The 22,358-nt window shown below is 37.2% G+C and overlaps 1 protein-coding gene across 1 annotated transcript in view; it reads left to right on the top strand.

Moving 5' to 3' along the window:
* Window positions 1–22,358, top strand: part of Zbbx (zinc finger B-box domain containing) — a 99,434-nt gene that overhangs the window by 23,257 nt on the left and 53,819 nt on the right. The window contains exon 7 of the mRNA XM_051157303.1: window positions 16,747–16,899. Coding sequence (XP_051013260.1) covers window positions 16,747–16,899 — 153 coding nt within the window. The remainder of the gene's footprint in view (window positions 1–16,746; window positions 16,900–22,358) is intronic.

The raw sequence follows: 22,358 nt of genomic DNA, 5'->3' as shown, positions 1-22,358 counted from the left end.
TATATAGCTAAAAATTCACAAAAGTTTCCCTCTTATGTGTCAAATTTGGCCTTTAGTTAACTTTGTAGCCTTTTCTTGGAGAAGTAGAAAAAGGTGTCTATGAAACATATTTATAGTAAATATGACCTGTGTAAGACAAGTTTTATTTCAGCAGGAAAAAAACTGCAGATGGAGGGTAAAGTTGAGTTCCCTACCTGCAGAGAGCTTTGTAACTGTTACATTCCCTGTGGGGTTTTAGAAGCCCTGGAGTGCAGATTGGCTTCTTGGAAAATAAGAACTGAAAACCAGGCATCTAATATACACCAGAGCTGTGCTTCTGCCTGGACCCCTACACAGGACCCCCTTCCAGAACAAACACTGAAGCTGTCCTGCTGCCAAGCCAATATGCCTGTTTCTGAGTCAACCGTTGCCCAGAGTGGCTCAGTGTGAGCATTCAGACTCTGACAGCTTACTTAACTCAGGCAGAATGCTTGGTCAGCATTTCATTTAAGTGTTTGATCACTCCTTCAGAATTTCAAAAGTAGATTGATATGAAGACCAGTAAAATTATTTTTCTGGGAACAAATGGTAGAATTATTTTTTACACTATACATATTATATAGATATTATATAAGATGAACAGTTCCTGAAAAATCATCTACTTTTCTACCTCTTACAGGATTAGCTTGTTATGCAAATATACATAATTTGTGATCAGTTTACCTTACTTGCATGATGTTTTAAGCATTAATTGGTGTTGCACTTCACTATTTGATTTATTTTTATGGAAAAGTAAGCAGTGTTCAGTTATAGACTATAGCAGGTTTTATTTATCCATCCATCATTTGATGGCTATCTGTGTTACCTTTACATTTGAGACTATTGTGAATAATGTCATGAAATTTTCCAAAGTTTTCAAGTTTGTTTTGTTCGTTTTGCTTTATTTCTGTGCATGTGTTTTGCAGGGCTTTACTGAATCCCTCTGTGTAGCTAAGGCTGGCCTTGAACTTGAAATTCTCCTGTATCTCCTGAGTACCAGAATAATGTATGTGCACTTTACTGGTCAAAAATGTTTGACCAACTTTGTTTGAGACAGAGTCACTCATAGACCAATAAATTCATTGCACAGGCCGGACTGCATAGCTCTTGATCTTCTAGGGAATCCTTCTGTTTGCTTCCAAAGAGTTGGAACTAAGAGGAACTGCACTTGGCTGTTCACATGGGTTTGTGGAATCTTCAGTTAGGCCCTCAGACTGTCAAGATAGTAGTAACTTTTCCAACTGAATCATTTACACAGACCAAAGAGCTTGGGAAAGGGAAATAAAGACAAATGGTAATGTGGGTGGAAGAGAAAGTAGAGTTGCTGTTATCATTCAAGAGCAAGAACATGAGTGGCTTAGGCAGTGTATTTAAAAAGAATGACAGAGGACGCAACCAGTGTGGTGGAGAGGATCCCTACAGTGAACAGGTTTAGTGTAGAGAAGCTGTGAACCAATTTCAAAGGGAGAAGAGAATGGACTTTCATGTTTGAGCTAGGAGGCTCCTTATTTTTCCTCTTTTTTTTTTGTTATTTTAATTTATTATACTTTATTCACATTACAGCCCCGTGCATATATCTTCCAGTTCTGACCTTTCCTCTCTCTTCTGCCATCTTCTGCCCCCCTACACCATTGAAAGAAGGGGTTTCCTCCTCCACTTGCGCATGACAGCCTATTAGGTCTTAACTCGATTGTCTGCTTCCAGTAAGACAATGTGCCCACCAGACTCCCCACCGAGGAAAGCGATGACATTGGGGATCACCAAAGTTCCTGTCAGAGGCAGTTCCTGCTGCCTCCCACAATCATGGAAAATGGCCTATTCATTGGCTAGATCTGAACAGGGTGTCTAGGTTCACTTCATGCATTGTCCTTGGTTTGTGCATCAGTTTGTACAGGCCCCACTGGGTCCATAACTGTCAGTCTTGATGGTCTCCTTGTGGGTCACTTGAACCCCTGGGTTCTTCTATTCCCCACTCTTCCATACCACTCTTCACACTCTACCAAGAGTCCAGCAACAAGAACCTGCATCTGTCCCGATCCTCCACTGGCTGGAGTGTCTATGTTGGGCTAATATCCACTTATAAGTGACTATACACCATTCATGTCTTTCTGGGTCTGGATGGTCATTTCTAGTTCCATCAATTTGCCTTACATTTTCAAGATTTCCTTGTTTTTAACAGCTGAGTAGTATTACATTGTGTAAATGTAGCACAGTTTCTTTATCCATTCTTCAGGTGAGGATCATCCAGGTTGTTTCCAGATACTGGCTATTACTAATAAAGCTGCTATGAACATAGTTGAGGAAATGTACCTGTTGTGTGGAGCAACTTTTGGATATAGGTCCAGGCGTGGCATAGCTGGGTCTTGAGGTAGCATTATTCTCAGTTATCTGACAAAGCACCAGATTGATTTCCAAAGTGGCTGTACAAGTTTGTGTTCCCACCAGCAATGGAGGAGTGTTCCCCTTTATCCACTTCGTCATCAGCATGTGCTGTCACTTGAATTTTTTTTATCTTGTGCTAGGAGGATCTTTAAGATAAAATTATATACAGAAGCTCAGAAACTTGCAGTGTTATGGAAAGAATCAGATTAAATGACAGTATAAATTTTTTCTGCTTGTAGCACATATTATGTGCATAAGGTTTTATTAGTGCACATAAAGTATTCCTATAAGTGCCATGTTATCTTTATTCCATTTACACTTAAAGCTTATGAAACAGTAACATTATTTATAAGTTCAAAGAATTATTTAAAATTACCATTATGTTTAGTAATATTTTCATAACTATCTCAATGTATAATTATAAAACAAAATCTTCCCACATTTATTGTATAGAGTTTGATAAATTTTTGACATATTCATGTCACCATTATCATCACCTTAATTATATCAATAAACTTATTGGTTAGTTGTAAAAGCCCTGATTTCCTGGATCTGTGTGTGTTAATGAATAAATGTATAGAAAGCAAAATATTGCTTAACTATTAATATGTGGTAACCAAAATAGCCAAGTCTAGAGTCAATATACAATAACAAGAGCTAATGAGTAAAAGACGAGGGAAAGCAGAAATAGAGTTTAATGGAGTTCAAAGGTGAGTAAATCTTGGGGCTGGAGAGATGGCTCAGCCATTTAGAATATTGGCTGCTCTTCCAGAGGCCCCAAATTTGATTCCCAGTATCCACATGACAGCCACTAACTGACTGTAACTTAAGTTCTAGACAGTACAACACCTTCTTTTGGTCTCTGAGGGCAACATGTACACATGTATTATGTAGATATATATGCAGAAAAAACACCAAACACACAAATTTATAATTAAAAATACATTAAAAGATGAGTCTGATGCTCAAAAAAGTGCCTGTAGTAAAAGTAGAGCATTGTGCACGGAGAGCTGTTTCTGGGAGTAGTATCTCATTTTGTAAAACCATTATAAAATAATAAATGAAAAGTTAAGATTTTGCTTTATCATGCTTAATGACATGCACTTCTCCCTTATTCAAATTTTGGATAATAGAATATTATTTGGGATCTCTTCAATGTCTAACCATATAAAACCAAACTTTTACTTGATGACATGAGGCTGAATATTTCAGGAGCCTTTACAATATGAAAATACTAAGTACATTGTCTTCTAGTTTTCTGTTTTGCTTTTGTTTTTTGTTTTATTTATTTTTTTCCAAGATTTGACAGCTTTAGAGTGGTTTGGGTTGAATTAGTTTAGGCTCATCATTCTTTATAAAATTAAATTGTTCCGTGGCGATGCAAGAGCAATACTTTATTTAACACCCAAGTATGACAGATTTCTTGATCACTCTTTGTTGCTGAATTTATTCTGCTGTTTCTAAAACTGTTATTCAAATAATAGAATATGAAATTGTTTGTTCTTCATATAGCTCAAATATGAGTAATTACTGAAATCAGCTAACTCAGCTGAATGAATTCATTATACATGTAATATTAGCTGAAAACAACAGTAAGTACTTGCTAAGATAATTAATATAGTGCATAATTATATGGCATCCAAACCACAAATAGGTAGCAAGATTGAAGTTGTGAGTTCCCTGTGTTGCTTTCTTTGGTTATCCTGGATTAATGATTGTTTCTTAAGAAAGTATTCTTTTTTTTTTCATTTTTCATTCTTATTTTAAAATAATTTGTTCAGATTACATCCCAGTTGTTATCCCCTCACTTGTATCTTCCTGTTCACTCCTCCTTCCCTCTTTCACCCTATTCCCTTCCCCTAGACCTGTGATAGAAGGAGACCTCCTCCCTCACCATATGATCACAGGCTATCAGGTCTCATCCAGATAGACTGCTTTCCCTTTGAGTGCCACCAGGTGTCTCCACCAAGGGCAAGTGGCCAAAAAGGTGAGGGGCAAATTTCACGTGAGAGGCAGGCAGTCCCTGCTCTCCACACAACCATGGAGAATGAGCTGTCCATTGGCTAGATCTGTATAGTGGGGAGGGGGGGGGTCTAGATTTGCTGCATGCATTGTCCTTGGTTGGTACAGGAGTTTGTGCAGGCCCCCTTGGGTCTAGGTCTGCCAGCCTTGATGGTCTTAGGAATTCTGGACCCTATAGGTCCTTCTATATCACCATTTTTTTCATATCACTCTCACCTGGAGTACAATAGGGAGTCCTAGCATCTGTCACTATCCCCCACTGGGTGAAGACTCTCAGAGGGCATCCGTGTTGGGCTAGTATCCAATTATAAGTGAGTATATACCATGTGTGTCTTTCTGGGTCTGGGTTAACTCACTCAGGATGATCATTTTTAGTTCCATTCATTTGCCTGCAAATTTCAAGGTTTCCTTGTTTAATAGCTGAGTAGTATTCCTTAGTGTAAATATACCACAGTTTCTTTATCCATTCTTTGACTGAGGGACATCTAAGTTGTTTCTAGGTTGTGGCTATTATGAATAAGGCTGCTATGAGCATAGTTGAGCAAATGTCCTTGTTGTGTGGTGGAGCATCTTTTGGGTATATTCAAAGGAGTGGAATACCTGGGTCTTGAGGTAGCCCTATTCCCAGTTTTTAAAGAAAGCATCAGGTTGATTTCCAAAGTTGTACCAGTTTGCACTCCCACCAGCAATGAAGGAGTGTTCCCCTTTCTCCACATCTTACTAGCATGGGCTACCACCTGTGCTTTTGATCTTAACCATTCTGATTGGTGTAAGATGGAGTCTCAGAGTCATTTTGATTAGTGTTTCTCTGTTGACTAAGGATGTTGAGTAGTTCTTTAAGTGTTTCTTAGCCATTCAATATTCCTCTATTGAGAATTCTATGTTTAGCTCTGTATCCCATTTCTTAATTGGGTTATTTGGTTTGGTAATGTTTAATTTCTTGAGGGTTTTTAAATGTATTTTGGATATTAGCCCCTTGTCATGTGTAGAGTTGGTGAAGATCTTTCCTCAGTCTGTAGGTTGATGCTTTGTTCTCTTGACAGTGTCCTTTACCTTACAGAAGCTTTTCAATTTCATGTGGTCCAATTTATTAATTGTTGACCTTAGTGCCTGGGCTGTTGGTGTTCTGTTTAGGAAGTTGTCTCCTGTGCCAACGAGTTTAAGGCTCTTCCCCACTTTTTCTTCTAACACATTCAGTGTATCTGGTTTCATGAGGCAACAAAATTGAAAGGTACAGTTATTTAGACTCAAATCATGCTTTTTGTTTTCTTGAGACTAAATGATTGCGCTTTTTGGGTAATACATTATGTTTTGAATTATTACATTCACATGTCATCTTGTCCTTGCATAAATCAGCAATTAATAAAACCTGATAGACACCAGCCAGCACTTTATAGGAAAGGTACATCTAAAGGTCTAAGTTCTGCTTCAAATTGTATGTTGCTGGAAACTACAGGCACATGATTTTTATATTTCCAGGATTTGATTCCTATCTGGTTTGTGGTTAGTGCAGAAAGTTTTTCCAATTTGGAATGTTTCATGCCTTATGCAATTGCAACACCATTTTAGAAATATGACAAGCAGACTGCTTCTAAGTGCATATTCTTTTCCCTGCTTTTTTATTTGTTAAGTTTCAGCATGCATGTGTGTTACATGCACACACACCCTGGAGGCTGCTTATGTCTGTCCTCATGTGCAGTGGCATGAGGATGATTTTGGGGTCCTGCTCTATTGCTTGCTGCCTTATTCTCTGGAACCAGCATTTCTCACAGAATCTTGAGCAAACTTGGTGGGCAGCAAGCTGCAGCACTCTTCTTGCATAGTGCTCATACTCCCTCCACTGGGCCCTCTTCCTACCCATGAAAATGCAAATTCTCCTGTGGTTCCCATGATTGCAACTTGTTTTACTCCAAATGTTTGTCTTTCCCTGTATTTGTACACTGTATATTTAGGGACTTTGGTACAAATTGTTTTTTGTTTCTAACTGCCCAATGATTGGAAATTTTGGCCTTTTCTTCCTAGCTTGCACTTGACATTTTATTTTAGTAGGAGGAACTTTTGTAGTAGAAACTTTTGACTAATTTATTGATTTCCTCCGTAAATTCTGATAAACCTTTCAGCTAAGGTAAAGCCCACTTTTAGGGAAAAATGTAATAAGCCAATTTTTAATGTCAAATTCATCAGAAAAAAACTAGTTCGCTCTGACAACAGAGGTATGATTTAGTAATGGAAAGCTGAAGGTAACACTTATCCTTTCTATACTTATTTAGCTGCTTAAGATGTATAAAAGTATGCTTTTTAAATAAGTAATTTTAGTTTAAAATCTGAGTTGATTTTTTTAAAAGTCTTTTCGAGACATTACTTTTAATTGATAGGTACACAGACTATCACATTGCATGCATTGATGGGTAAATTTAGTACATAACTTGTTCTTGACGAAAAATTATATAGTTAATGCTAATTCCAAATGATCAATATTTATTAGTCATTGAAACTAATGAATTTATAATATCTTTTGAGCCTTTTAAAATACATTTCTCTCTTTGTGTGTATTGTCTTATTGCTTACTCTCTATGTATAGCAAAATTCTTCTGCCAAGTTTAGATTAATCGTTTTAGAATAAAGATTGTCTTTACAATAAATAATTCCTAAAACATTGCAAGTGGAAAAGCAGAAGAAGTTAACACTCTAGAATGTGAGTTGGTGTAGATATTGGAGGCTGAGGCACTAGGATCAAGTTCAAAACTAACACCACAATAGTGAAACTTTTGTCATCGAATCTCTCACCCCTCCAAAAAAAATCATGAATGAATACATTCCAATTTCTGTTTTCAAACTTGCAAAGTAAGATGGTGCGTGATGTGTTTAACACACATCTGAACTGGAACTTAAGGAAGTATGGCTGTGTCAGTGTGATCATTGATATTTATTACCGAACACTGAAAATGATTTAGTAATGGTAAAAGGTACAGTTCGGCAGCATAGAGGCTGCCATTAGCCATGCCATTTTTTAAAAGAAAACTTTTGCTCTTGGACCTTAACTTTTATAAAATGCCTGCCATCAACTCCCAAATACAACAAAATACCAGCTCTCTTAACTTTGATTAATGATGTATTGTCAGAGTGATGAATTCTTCTTGAGTGTAATTTGAAGATAATATCTTCTAAGGGGAAGAAAAGTTGAGGTGAGAATGTAGAGCACTTACCAGATGAAATCCTACCATCGCATCATGGGGTGAAGGATGTGGGGTGACATGAAATACTGACAGAAAATCATATTCTTTGACTCTATTTTAAACTTCTGTCCTCCATACAGTGAAAGAGCTGATTTACTATGTTCTGTAAAGGCTGTTTTTGATTGACTTAAGACATTTTTAACATGGAGTATTGTTGCACAGCTAAATTTGTACAATCTCAGTCTCTTATTTTGTTTCTACATGTTAGCACTGCTAAACTTAATTTTTTATATTTAGACTATGTAAACAAATGTTGATTTCAGTTTCTTGATTTGAAAATAATACCTTAATATATGGCACAATATTATGCCTAATAGGCATATTAATATATTATAGATACAATAATATTTATACATAATAATTATATTATATATCATATAATAGATCTTGCCCATTGATTCTTTACTGCTTATGAGAGTAACTGTTGTATCATAAAGTGAAAGATAATATGATCAGTGTCACAAGTTTAAATGTGTACCTCTAAATAGGCACAAATGTTTTCAGTAATGTGCTCCCAATTTTGTTTTGTTTTATTTTATTTTATTTTATTAATTTATTCTTGTTACATCTCAATGGTTATCCCATCCCTTGTATCCTCCCATTCTTCCCTCCCTCCCATTTTCCCCTTATTCCCCTCCTCTATGACTGTTCCTGAGGGGGATTACCTCCCCCTGTATATGCTCATAAGGTATCAAGTCTCTTCTTGGTAACCTGCTGTCCTTCCTCTGAGTGCCACTAGGTCTCCATTCTCCACAGTTGAGTGGAGAGTGGGATATGACTTTCTCATGTGCTCCCAAATTTTAACTGTAGTTAATTCTAGGAAAAATTTACACAGTTTAATATGATGGGATGGTAATGTATATTTACATGATTAGTCAAATAAAAAATTACTAAACAGGTTAATATAAATTAAAAACAAAAAATTACTTTCTAAGTTTTCTGTAAGGATTTTGATTTTGAAACTAGTATTTTGTATATAATTTTAAGGGGAAGAACAATGTTGAAGATATACTGGAGACAAATTTAACACAGTTACTGAAAATCAAAGATAAACTACATTTCCTATGTCACCAATGGGAAGGAATTAGAAAGCAAGAAGGAAGGCCTTCATTATATCCAAGCTCTGAATTTTCACAGTCATTTGACTTTGAACAGGGCTGTCTGAACTTAGTTTTCTTTGGTTTCATAATAAGGATCTTAAATATTTGCTATCTTTCTTCATGAGATTGCCTTTACATGAAGAATGATGGGACAAATAAATAGCCTTACACCAAAGAAAATAAAGTTACTAAGGACTAGAAATATGCCAGTAAAATTAAACTATCAGGCATGCAAGTTTATTCACTGGTATTTATCCATGTGTGTGCTGCCGTATTTCATACAACTTTGGCCATACTCAATGCACTTCCATTCCCTCCCTTTAGTCTTCCTTGTCCCCCATTCTTTTTTCTATTAGTCCCTTCCTCCCCTAATTTTATCTCCCACTTTCAGATCCATGTACATCCTTTTATATAGCAATAGTTAAAGGATTCACAAACAATGGAAAGTGTGATGTTTGTTCCTCTGTGTCAGATTTGACTCATTTAATATGATAATATGCATTTGTGCCTATTTCCCGTAAAATAATAATTTCACCCCGTGGCTGAACAAAACTTCATGTATCTATGCCATAAATTCCTTATCCATTCATTTGTCATTGTACATGTAGGCTGAGTTCATAACTTGGCTGTTGTGCAAAGCAATACCTAAAGATGGGTGCGGTAGTCTCTGCTATATGTTGACTTAGAGTTGCTGAAGTGTATTTACCCAGACAAAGCATAGTTGAGTCACATGGTATCTCTATCTTTGGATCTTTGTGACGCCTCAATTCCGATTTAAATGATGGAGCAGTTTGTGTTCCATAAGCAGGATACAACTGTTTATTTTGTCCTACACCCTTGCTACCATTTCTTCGAGTTTTTAATTTTGATTGATAGTCATTTTCACTGAGGTAAGGAATCTTAAAGTAGGTTTAAATTTCATTCACCTGCAGGACAAACATACCAATTATTTTATATGCTTATTGGTCATTTGTACTTTTCCTTCTGAGAACAGTCTTCTCATTTGATTAGATCATTCATCTGCTAGGTTGTTGGATTTATTAGTGTTTTGTTTTTTGAGACCTTTATATATTTTAATTTTATGTTACTCCTCTGTCATTCATATATATGTATATGTATACATACATACACAAACACACAAACATATATGTCAAAAATTCTGTTTCTATTCTCTACCGTGCTTTTTAATTCAGTTAAAAATTTTCTTTGCCATACAGAAACATTGTAATTTATGTCTATTATTTGCTGTTATAGTAAAAATTTCCTGAGCTACTGTAGTCTGTCCAGAAAGACTTGACATGTTTTCCTCTATTCATTTTAAGTATTAAATTAAGGTCTCTGATTCATTTTTAATAGTTTTAGTTTTGTTTTGTTTGTAAACAATAACAGGGGATTAACCCCATGAGCCATAACCTAGGAGCTATGGATAGTTGATGGCTTCTGGGGGCAGAGTGGGGATCAGGTTTAATTAAGGGTGTGGCTCCTGTTAGGATGACAACCACACTCCAGTGGATGACTCCACACCCATTAGTATATGGACAGCACAAATTGGCCTCAATAGATTACTTTTTCTAAAAGAGAAAAAAGACTGATGAGATATGATAGATATTGATTTATATTCAGAATTTTTAGATGCACCAAGATAGGAAAGATGTTTTCTTCAAGGCTGCCAAAAACAAATAGCCAAAACACTAAGAATGTAACATTTATATAATTCCTGATTGTTTCATAGTTCTTCTTGCTGTATGTGGTTTATTGTATATATGTGTAAAAATATAAATGTACATGTAAAAAATATTTAATAAAAAAAGCACACTGACTTGAGATGTTAGTGGGGTTGCTAAATGAAGTTCTAAACTGGCTAACTTAATAAATATGTTTTGTTCATAGTACGTAGAATGTTCATGACCTTGGAGAATTTATGGAGAGGAGTGAGGGGTAAATGTGATCAACATTAATTGTACATTTTTCAAAGAATTAATTAAAACATTGGGAGATTTTGTTTATTTTTTTAAAAAGGGAAGTGTCTAGCTTCACTCTCCTAGATGTGAATACCCAGTTGTTTTTTGTTTACATTGTTTTTTTTTATATTTTTATTTTTTTGTGGTTGGTTTCCAGAAACATTTGATTAACATCTTTTATTTTTTCATATGTATGTTTTTGGTATCATTATCTAAAATTAGGTGGCTGTCGCTGCATAAATTTACTTCAATCTCCTCTATTTTACTCTGATGATCTATACATCTTTTCCTGTGCCAGAATCACAAGGTTTTTGGTAAAAATGACTTTGCAATATGACATGAAATCAAGCATTGCTTTTCTTAGAATTGCTTTGCCTTTTTTGTCTTTGTGAAGATGATCTTTTGAATTTATAGAGGAATTTTGTTGAATCTGTAGAGCTTTTCCAGTTTAAAAAAAAAAAAAACACATTTTCACAACATTCATTCTGCCAATCTGTCCACATGGGAGATTTTCCCATGTTCTAGAATAGAGAATATTCATCAATTTCTTTTTTCAGTGTTTTAAAGTCTCAATGTTACAAGCATTTCACTTCCTTGGCTAGGTTTAATTCTATGTATTTTAAAGCTGTTCTCCAACTTTCTCTGGTTCACTTCCCAGAGAAGCTAACAGACAATCTGCCAGCTTCTAAAACATAAGACGGCCTTGTAATAGTAAATTAACTTCAATACATATTTTTGCCATGTATTGATTTTTGACATGATACCTAAGAATATTACAAAAGCTATTGAAACATCAGTAGCAGGATTCTTACTAGAATATGAGTAAGGTTTGTTGGCATTATTTAAATATCTATACTTTTGATATTTAGCATGTAAAATTTACTATATTCAATATTATAAATATTAGATGAAAGCCTAACAATGTCAGGGCTTTTGAAATTCACAGGCCTTTTTCCTAGACAATTTAAAATCAAGGTTTAGTTAGGTTACTCTCTAGAATAAAAGTAATGACTAAAATACATTTATTTATTCATTCATTCATTCATTCATTCACTTTATGTACAGATTGCAGGCCACGTCCTCTTCCCCCAGTTCCCCACTACATCCTTCCACACCACTTTCCTCGTCAGAGAAGGGAGAGGTTCCCCCATGGGTAGCAACTCACCCTGGCACCTGCTACAGCTGTTGGGGGAGGCACATAACAGCTAAGCTATACACCGGTTAAATATGCACGAGGAGCCCAGGTTCAGGCTCTGTGAGCCCTCATAGACCCAGGTTAGATGACTCTGTAGGTTTTCTTGTGGAGTCCTTCACCTGTCTGGCTCCCTGAATCATTCCTCCAATTCTTCGATAAGACTCTGATCTCTGTCTAACCTTTGGATGTGGGTCTCTGCATCTGTTTCCATCAGTCGCTGGGTGAAGCCGAGAGGAGTTATGCTATGCTAGGCTCCTGTTTATAAGCATAGCAGAGTAACATTAATGGTGTCAAGGACTGCTTCTCTCCCTTGGAACCTGGAATCTTCTTTCTTCTATTTCTATAATTCTTATGTTAAGTCTTTTCATAATATGCCTGAGTTCTTGGATGTTTTGTGTCAGAAACTTTTTAAATTTAACATTTTCTTTAACAGATTTATTGATTTCTTCCATTGTATCTTCTAAGGCTGTGATTCCCCTCTTCCATTTCTTTTATTCTGTTGATGATGCTTACAGCTGTAGTTCCTCTTCTCTTCCATAAGTTTTATCTCCTGCACTCCCCCAGTTTGTGCTTTCTTTATTGTTTCTATTTCCATTTTTAGATCTTGAACCATGTTATTCATTTTCTTCACCTATTTGATTGTATTTTTTCTGTATTTCTTTAAGGGGTTTATTTGTTTCCTCTATCATCTTCATAAGAAAAGGTGGTTTAATCTCGTGTGTGTGTGTGTGTGTGTGTGTGTGTGTGTTTCAACTGTGTTAGGATATCCACGCCTTGCAGTAGTAGGATAGCTGGGTTTTGGTGGTGCCACATTGCCCTGGCTCTTGTTGGTTCTGCTCTATGCTGCTCTTTAGCCATCTGGTTGTCCCTGGTGCTGGCTGGGTGTTTTAGGTGCCCACTGGACTCCAAAGGAGGGTGGCTAGAGCTGTGGGCCTATGGCTAGAACTCAGGGAACAGCTGTCCACTGCTGGCTGTGTCCCAGTTGGACCACCAAACAGGGGATTTGGGTGGGATGAGTGAGGTCTAACCTGAATAATCCTTGTGTCTGGTCCAGCAGGTCGTCTTGTAAAGGTGGGTAGAGCTCTGGAAACCTGTGTCCTTCAGGTTCCAGAAGACTTCCTCCATTAGATTATTTCTAATGGCTGGACATAGGCTCATCTGTGCTTGTGATTTCAGCTTCTCTTTCTGGGCTTGGCTTCTGCACACCTGTAGCTGTTCTCTGACCAGTCTTAAAGGGTCAGGCCACCTGCCATGACTGACGTGATAGGAAGCTACAGCTGTTTCTTTAAGGCTGATATTTCGCACTGGCTCATATGTCTTTTAAAACACAGAGAATAGGGTGAAAGCAGGAGGGAGGGGGGAATGGGAGGATACAAGTGATGGGATAACAATTGAGTTGTAATCTGAATAAATTAGTAAAATAAAAAAAGAACAAAGCACATATACTAAGAAAAAAACACACAGAGCTCACCTATTTGTGTGGCTAATTACAGCGGGAATGTGTAGAGCTGGCACTGTTCTGTGCACAGTGTAAGTAGCAATGCATGTCTGTAAGGCATATTTTCATGAGTAGTCAATGAATTCAGTGTGAAATAACACTGTTTACTTTGGTACTCTCAGATTTTTTTCTTTCTGTTATTTTTTCTTTTTAATTTGTTCACTTTATACCTCCCTGTCATTGCCTCCTGATCCCACCTTCCCTTCCTCATACCCTATGCCTTCCTCCCCTAGTCCTCAGAAAAGGGGAAGCCCTCCTCCCCTAACATCTGACCTCAGCCTATCAAGTCTCATTTGGACTGCCTGTATCCTCTTCCTCTGTGGCCTGGCAAGGCTGCCTCACTAGGGGGGAATGATCAATGGGTGGGCACCAGAGTCCATGTTAGAAATAGCCGCTACTCCCCATTTTATGTGACCCTCAAGGAGACTGTGATATCTATCTACTACATCTGAGCAGAGGGTCTAGGGCCTCCTCATGCATGGTCCGTGGTCTGTCCATCGGTCTCTGCAGCACCCCTTCCTCCTCCCTGGGTTGCTGGCTTCAATAGTCTCTTTGGAGAGCTCCTGACCCCTCCAGGTACTTCTATTTCCCAACGCTTCCATAGACTCCCTGTGCTCCACCCTGGCATTTGCCTGTGTGACCCAGCATCTGCTTGAATCTCCTGCTGGGTAGAGTCTTTCAGAGGAACTCTATGTTAGGCTCTGTCCTGTTCCTTCTCATGAACTGCTTCTGGGGTCTATTCTATTCTTCCTAGAAATGATCATCCTGAGTGAGGTAACCCAGACCCAGAAAGACATGCATAGTATATACTCACTTATAAGCAGATATTAACCAAGTAATACAGGATAAGCACAAACTACAATACACAGACCTAAAGAAACTAAAGAAGGAGGACTCTGGGGAGAATGCTTAATTCTCATTCAGAAAGTAATCACTGATTTATTAACAGCATTAACAGTGGCAATGCATCTTAATAGATTTGTAAAAGGTCATAACTGAAAAATTACAATGTAGTCTTGCCTATTTATATTGTTTACTAGATGAAAACTTAAAAATAGGAACATTGCCATAGCAGAGGGCAAAAATAGTAACTTCTGAATCCTGCTGTACACTTCCACTTTTCAGATACTTTCTGATAAGTGAGAGTCTTCTTTTTGTTTTCCTCACAGTCTTTAAGAGAGCCTCTGTGCTTTCCTCTCAAAAATTAGTTCAAATTTAGATCCAGAAATCTTCAGAGTCATGGATAGAGTAGCCAAACTGCTATAGGTGATACCTCAGAGAATAGGCCTTATCCAGGATCCCATGTCCAGAGACATAGGCAAAGTTATCTCTAACATTTTCAATTCACTTTAAAATATTCTGCAGCTCACTTGCCTCTTTTCATAGTTCATTTTTACCGTGTGCTACTTAGTGGTCACTCTGATAATCACACAAAGCCTTACAGGGCACATTTTTCCACTCATGAGCTTCTTAATATTAACAAGATGTTTGTACACCAAATGATGATGTGAAGTCCATATAGCAAGTTAGCGCAAAGAGCTCATAAAGTGGAAAGGAGAGGGGCAAGGGCTCTGTGGAAAACCAGGAGACCTAGGATACTTCCAGCCAAAGATGATGAAGATAAAGATACAGTAGAAAAGGATTTTCTGTAGGTCACCTTTCAGTAAGAAGTCATAAAATGAGGAAAGACATGGCCCTTTAGAGAAGTACAGATAGAGCACTTACTGCCTCTGCTTTGTTATACAGGAAAGCTCATTACAGCTTATCTAGACTCCTAATAGATAAGACATATTTAGTGAGTTTTTTAGCCATGAAATACATAAAGCAATACAGCAATCTATTTAAAGGTAGATAGTGAAAAGACAGTGAGCATTTAGGTTTACATACCTCCTCGCTCTGCTTCTCACTGACTACGTGATCAAAGGTTAGTTATTTATCTTTCTGAGCATGTTACTTTTACCTAAAACAGAAAAAAATAGTTAAATTTTAAAGTTTTCTCTAGGACGAAGTATCGTAATCATTTAAAGATGCTTAGAAAGGAATGAGCCCCAATTATTGTACTCAGTAGATAGTGGCTACTGTTAGGATGATTGATATCAAAAGAATCCATGCCAGCTTCAAAAGGAGGGAAGCAACCAACAGTTCTTTATAGTGATGATGACCATGAGACACAGTAATGACGAGCATGGTTGCAGTAGGGGCATCATCCATATTTTGGCAGTAACAAAAGTTCTCTGCTTGGACATAGGCATGCCTAATGAAAGGGAAATCATTCCTGGTACTGGAATCCTACCTAACAACTCAGGGCTAGTGAAGTCCTGGGTCTTGGAGGAGAACCTAAAATTACCATGTTACTAAGCCAGCATTATCTCTAAGTACATTTTAAATATTTATTTACTACCCACAGATAAGTGTGGTCTGTATCCCTCATCAAGAAAACTTCATTTTTCAATAGACAGGGACCATTACAAAAACGCACAGCCCAAACCTCTCAAAACGTGGAAATGTGAAGTCCAGTCCTAATTAGTACATCTATTAAAAACAACTTCCACACCTGAGGCTCAAGGTATATTGAGGAAGAGGGGAGGAAAGAATGGGGGAGAGAGAGGAGCGGAGAGAAGAGGAGAGGAGAGAGGAGAGGAGAGGAGAGGAGAGAGGAGAGAGGAGAGGAGAGAGGAGAGGAGAGAAAGCATGCCATAGGATCAGAGAGTTTGCTATGGGATTTTTTTTCTCCTACTAATATCAAGAAGCTGAAGCTATAAAGACTTACCAACTTAAATGCCTAAAAATTAGCTGAACAAAAGCAAAAAACCAATATATGTTTAAAGCACATGGGGAGAAAGCCCACTAGACCTAAATCATGCAGAAAGAAATATAGGCAGCCTAGGAACACTGAAAATGGTAGAAAATTACTTCCTCCAGAAACAGCACAATAGTTGATTATCTAACACCAAATTGTCAGCCTTGGAAATACACATCAAAGTAACAATATAGAGACTGAGTAGAACATATCTAGGGAAATAAATATATGTGCATATACTTGTATATACTTTGTATTCATGTAGCAACAATAAATGAAAAAAATGTGAAGAACTTGAAAAAGATCAATAACTGGGTGTCTGGGAAAGTTTGAAGGGAAGAACGAAGAGGCGAAATAATATAATTATGATCTCAAAAATAAATCATAAAAATCAAAAATTGAGTTTTTCATTTTAAATAACAATTAACTTTTATTGAATTTAATAGGTCAATACTGAAAACTTGATTTACTGTTTGTAAATTACTGAGACTCCCCTATTAAGCTTCCTGACAGTGCCTTTTCTTTTTTTTTTAGCCAAAATCTCAAATCTTATCCAGTGTGTTAGATGCTGCCCATCAATTTATAAAGGAAGTAAATCCACCCAATGAAGGGAATAATTCTGCAGAGGCGTCCAGCAAAAGTCAGCATAAACCCAAAGCCCTGCGCCATCTGGAGAACAGCTCTAAGGTAAACTGAGGAAGAAAAAATAGAATATTTCCTGTCCTATGTATGATGACTGCCATTCACATCTTTTGACAGAGATGCACTTTATCATATTGTTAATTAATATTTAATTGTTTTAGTATTTTAATATATCTAGACTATAAAAATATTTTTCTGTCGCAGACCCTTCTATAGCAACAATCTTGAGACTACCTTGATTCAATTGAAAATTGTTCTTTTTGATGAAAATTGATTGGTCTTTTTGACAATATGACTTTCTGAGTATTTTTTTTTACCATGTCAGGAATTGTATGAGTGTTAGAAAGAAGCATTCAAATAAATGTCACAATACAATATAACAAATTTGTATTAGTTATACTTCCACATGCTCAAAAATACAAAATCTTGACAATCAGTTTTAGCAGTGTATAAAGGAAGATGAATACCAAAATGTGGCACTGATTCAGATTAAATATTATTAACACAATGTGCTATATAAAATTTTATCTATGCATACATATATTTATTTATATGTATACATATATCTGTGTATAGACACATATAGTAGATTATTTTCTGTAATAGAGTGGAATGAATGTGGTAGATTTATTAATAAAAGCTGAAACACAACTCCCCAAGATAGAACATTTCTAGGGAAAGAATCTGCTTCTATTCAATCTTTAGCAAGAAACAAAGTCCATATTCTGATTGGTATTATAACTCTCTCTGCCCCACATGATACTGGTCTTTTCTCTATAGCTCATGGACTGAGTTATGTGGCTAGTCACAAAGCTTTGTTACTTGATAATTAAGTCTGTGCTGAACTGAAGCCTCTTGACTTTCAAATATGTACTTAAATATTCTACTCCAGCATACTTATGTCTTCCTCCACAACAGCTATGCTTGAAGATTTCAAGAAAGTATCTCTTGTTCTTGTAGACCTATAAAGATTACTGGAAACCATCACTGGATGAATGACATCCTCATAATTGTAAAATAATATATAGAAAAAAGCATTATACTATTTACCAAGATCATAGACTTTCGGGTTTTCTTTCTACATATAGTATATTCTGTTCACAACTTGCCCACTGTCATTTCTTCTCACTGCTTTTACACCTCCCACCCCATGAATTCCATACCTTTTTTTTTCCCTCTCTAGAGATTATACCAGCCATTGTAAAACAAAGGAAACAGAGAAGAAAAAGAAAGAAGTTAAGAACTGGGAGACAAAGCTTTTGGAAATGAAAATCTAATGGAAATGATTATATCTAACAAAAGTTGTTTGCAGAGAGCTCCCAATAGATTTGGCAATAGCCCGTGTGGTTTGGGAGTTTCCTTGATGCCCTTTTGCCAAACAATCCAATTGGATGTAAACCATTCTTGGCTCTAGAGGTTTCACTCAGTGGCAAGAGAGACAGTTGGGGTTTTGTCTCCCCTGTTACTTGGTGATTAAGTTTAGATTTCAATTGATATATGTGTATATCTTAGGAAGCTTCTACTGTAGTAAGTTTCCATATGACTCCTCAAATGCCCATAGGATTTAACTGACTCTCATCAGGAAAGGATCCATGTTTCCCTTTCCCCACATCCTTACTAGCGTGAACTGTTATTTGTTCTATTGAGCTTAACAATTCTGATTTCTATAAGATTAAATCTCAGAATAGTGTGGATTTTCATATCCCTGATAAATAAGGATGCTGGAACTTCTTTAAGTTTGTCTCGGCAATTTGTGCTTCATCTTTTGATGAACCCTATTAATTATAGAGCCTTATTATTTATTTATTTATTTTTGGGAATTTCTTGTTTTTAATGGCTGAGTAGTATTCCATAGTGTAAATGTACCACAGTTTCTTTTTTTCTTTTTACTGAATTTTATTTATTTTTTTTATTAATTTAGTCTTGTTACATCTCAATGGTTATCCCATCCCTTGTATCTTCCTATTCTTCCCTCCCTCCCATTTTCCCCTTATTCCCCTCCCCTATGACTGTTCCTGAGGGGGATTTCCTCCTCCTGTATATGCTCATAGGGTATGGAGTCTCTTCTTGGTAATCTGCTATCTTTCCTCTGAGTACAGCCACCTTGGAAATCTATCTGGTGCTATCTCAGAAAAATTGGAATAGGGCTTCCTCAAGATCCAGCTATTCCACTCCTTGGAATATACCCAGAAGATACTCCAGCATACAACAAGAAAATTTGCTCAACCATGTTCATAGCAGCCTTGTTCATAATAGCCAGAACATGGAAACAGCCTAAGTGTCCCTCAGTAGAAGAATGGATAAAGAAACTGTGGTACATATACACTATGGAATACTACTCAGCTATTAAAAACAAGAAATTCCCGAAATTTGTGGACAAATGGATTGAGCTAGAAATGATCATAGTGAGTGAGTTAACCCAGAAGCAGAAAGACTCAAATGGTATATACTCACTTATATCTGCATACTAGCCCAAGGGGCATGTCCCACAAAAGCCTTCACTTACCAGGAAACTGGGACAGAGGGGAAGGCATCCTATTGGGACTCTAAATGAGAGAAGCATGGGAGAATAGCAAAGTAGAAGGATCCAGAGGGTCCTAGAAACCTATAAGAAGAACATTATGATAGGCGGATTTGGGCCCAGGAGTCCCGCTCAAACTAAGGCACCAGCCAAGGACAATACAGGTGGTAAACTTTAAACCCCTACCCAGATCTAGCCAATGATCAGAACATTCTCCACAGTTGAGTGGAGAGTGGGGTATGACTTTCACACATACTCTGGTGCCTCACATTTGACCATGTCCCCTGTAGGGGGAGACCTGGTGGCACTCAGAGGAAGGATATTATTTATTTTTTAAAGAAGCCCTGCTTTATAATTCTTTAAAATTAAAAAAATATTTATTTATTTTACATTCTGGTCATAGCTTCATCCCACCTTACCTCCATCCTCCCTCCCTCTCCCCCATCCTGCTTCCCCTGTTCCTCAGAGAAGGGGAATCCTACTTCCTACCTAACCTCAGCTCATTAAGTTGAATCAGGACTGAGAGCATCCCCTTCCCCTGTGGCCTGGCTAGGTAGTCCCACCAGGGGGAAGTGATAAAGAAGCTGGCAACAGAGTCTATGTCAGAGATAGGCCCCCTGAGACCCTTACTAGAGGACCCACATTGAAGTCTGAGCTGTCCATTAGCTACATCTTTGTAGGGGGCCTAGGCCAAGTCCATGCAAGGTCCTTGGCTTTAGTCTCCACCAGCCCCTCTGGGCCCTGGTTAATTGGCTCTGTTGGTCTTTTTTGTAGAGCTCTTGTTCCCTACAGGTCCTTTTCTCCTTCTTTTCCACAAGACTCCATCAGCATTACCCAGTATTTGGCTGTGAAGTCTCAGCATCTGTTTGGAAGCATTGCTGGGTGGAACCTCTCAGAGGACAACTTTGCTAGTCTCTTGTCTGCAAGTATAGCAGAGTATCGTTAATAGTGTCAGAGGTTGGTGCACTCCCATGGTGTTGGTCTTGGCTTGGACTAAGAATTAGATGGGCATTCCCTCAGACTCTGCTCTATCTGTTCTATCTTTATCCCTGCACATATTGTAGGCAGGGTGAGTTTTAGGTAAAAGTTTTTGTGGGTGGCTTGGTGTTCCTCTCTCTCAACTAGGAGACTTGTCTAGTTAGAGGGTCTACTCTTCAGTCAGAATATTATGTTGTAATTGGTTAATATTTTTAAATCTAGCACTTGTGAAACAGAGGCAGGCAAACACTGAATTCAAGGCCACTCTGTTCTATAAAGCAGTTCTAGAATATTTCAAGTATTATACTGAATAAGTATGGAGAGAGTGGACAACCTTTTCTTTGTCTTGATTTTAGTGGAAATGCTTCAAATTTTTGTTATTTAGATTGTTGGTTTTTGGCATGCAGTAAATTGCCTTTGTTATTTTGGGGTATTCACCTTGAATTCTAGTCTCTTCTGGGTTTATTGGCTTGAAGGGGTGTTGGTTTGTATAAGAATTTTTCTGACTCTAATGAAATGATCAGGTTTCTGTTTTCAGTCTTTTAATGTGGTGGATTACATTGATCAGGTGAAACTATTCCTGAATCTCTGGGAAATACCATAATTTATCATGGTGGATGAAAGCTTTGATATATTTTTGCATTGTGTTTGCAAGCATTTTATTGAGAACTTTTGAATCCATGTTCATAATGAAAATTGGTCTGTAATTCTTTTTCTTTGTTGAGTTTTTATGTGGTTCAGGTATCAGGGTAGTTGTGGCCTCATAAGGAGAATCACACAATTTTCCCTCTCTTTCTGTGTTGTGAAATAATTTGAAAAGTATCAGTGCTAATTCTTCTTTGAAAGTTTGATAGAATTCTTTGTTCAATCCATTTAGTCCTGAGTTTCTTGTGGTTGGTATACTTGTACTTACTACTTCTATTTCACTGAGGGTTATGTTGTTTTCATCACTTATTTGGCCTTGATTTGACCTTGTAAAATCATATATATCAAGAAAATCATCTATTTATTTTAGCTTTTCCAATTAGGTGAAGAACAGATTTTAAAACCATGTCTTTATTTCTGTATTTCCCCAGAATCCATTGTTTTGTTTTGTTTTAATTGAAAAAATAAAATCATTCATATTACACTTCAATTGCTATCTCATCCCGTGCATCCTCCCATTCCTCCCTCCCTGTCACTTTCACCCCATTCCCCTTCCCTATGACTGTGACTGAGGGGGACCTCCTCCCCTTGCATATGATGCTAGGGTATCAAGTTTCTTCTTGGTAGTCTGCTGTCCTTCCTCTGAGTGCCATCTGGCCTCCACATCAAGGAGACATGACCAAATACGAGGCACCAGAGTTCATGTGGCAGTCAGTCCCCAGTCTCTACTTAACTGTAGAGAATATCCTGTCCCTTGTCTCGATCTGGTTAGGGGTTTGATGATGACTGCACATATTCAGAATCTATTGTTATGTCTTCTTTTTTTTAATCACAATTTTTATTAACTTGAATCTTTGGGTTTTTTTTTTTTAAGCTAACTTGGCTAAGGGTTCATCAATGTTATTTACTTTTTTCAAAGAACCAGCACTTTGGGTTGCACAATCCCCTACAGTTTGATGAACTTAGTTGATCATTTTACCTACTTGTTAAGGGAACCTACTATTTTGTAACCAGGTACTATATTTGCACTTAATAAAAAGACAAAGACAATATTCATACCAGATTGATTCTTTTGCTATCTGTAGAAGATACTGACTCAGAAATAAGCTATAGAAGAGAAAAGCAAACAAACAGAAAAGAGGGTGCAGAGGAATGAGGAACATTCACTATTCCCAGTGGAGAACTCTGGAGGAAAGTAATATTGATAAAGTTGAATGGTATAGGGAAATGTTTGTGAAATGCTATGGAAAGGATTAAAAAACTAGTACAAGGCCCCAAAGAGGAAATGTACCTAGTGGTCATCAGCTCTCCAAGATTGTGAGGTGAGCTTGGACAGTAGAATGATAGAAATGAGAGGAGG

Source organism: Acomys russatus, chromosome 15 (genome assembly GCF_903995435.1).
Source record: "Acomys russatus chromosome 15, mAcoRus1.1, whole genome shotgun sequence".
Classification (NCBI taxonomy): Eukaryota; Metazoa; Chordata; class Mammalia; order Rodentia; family Muridae; genus Acomys; species Acomys russatus.
This window is presented reverse-complemented; position numbering and strand designations above follow the sequence as displayed.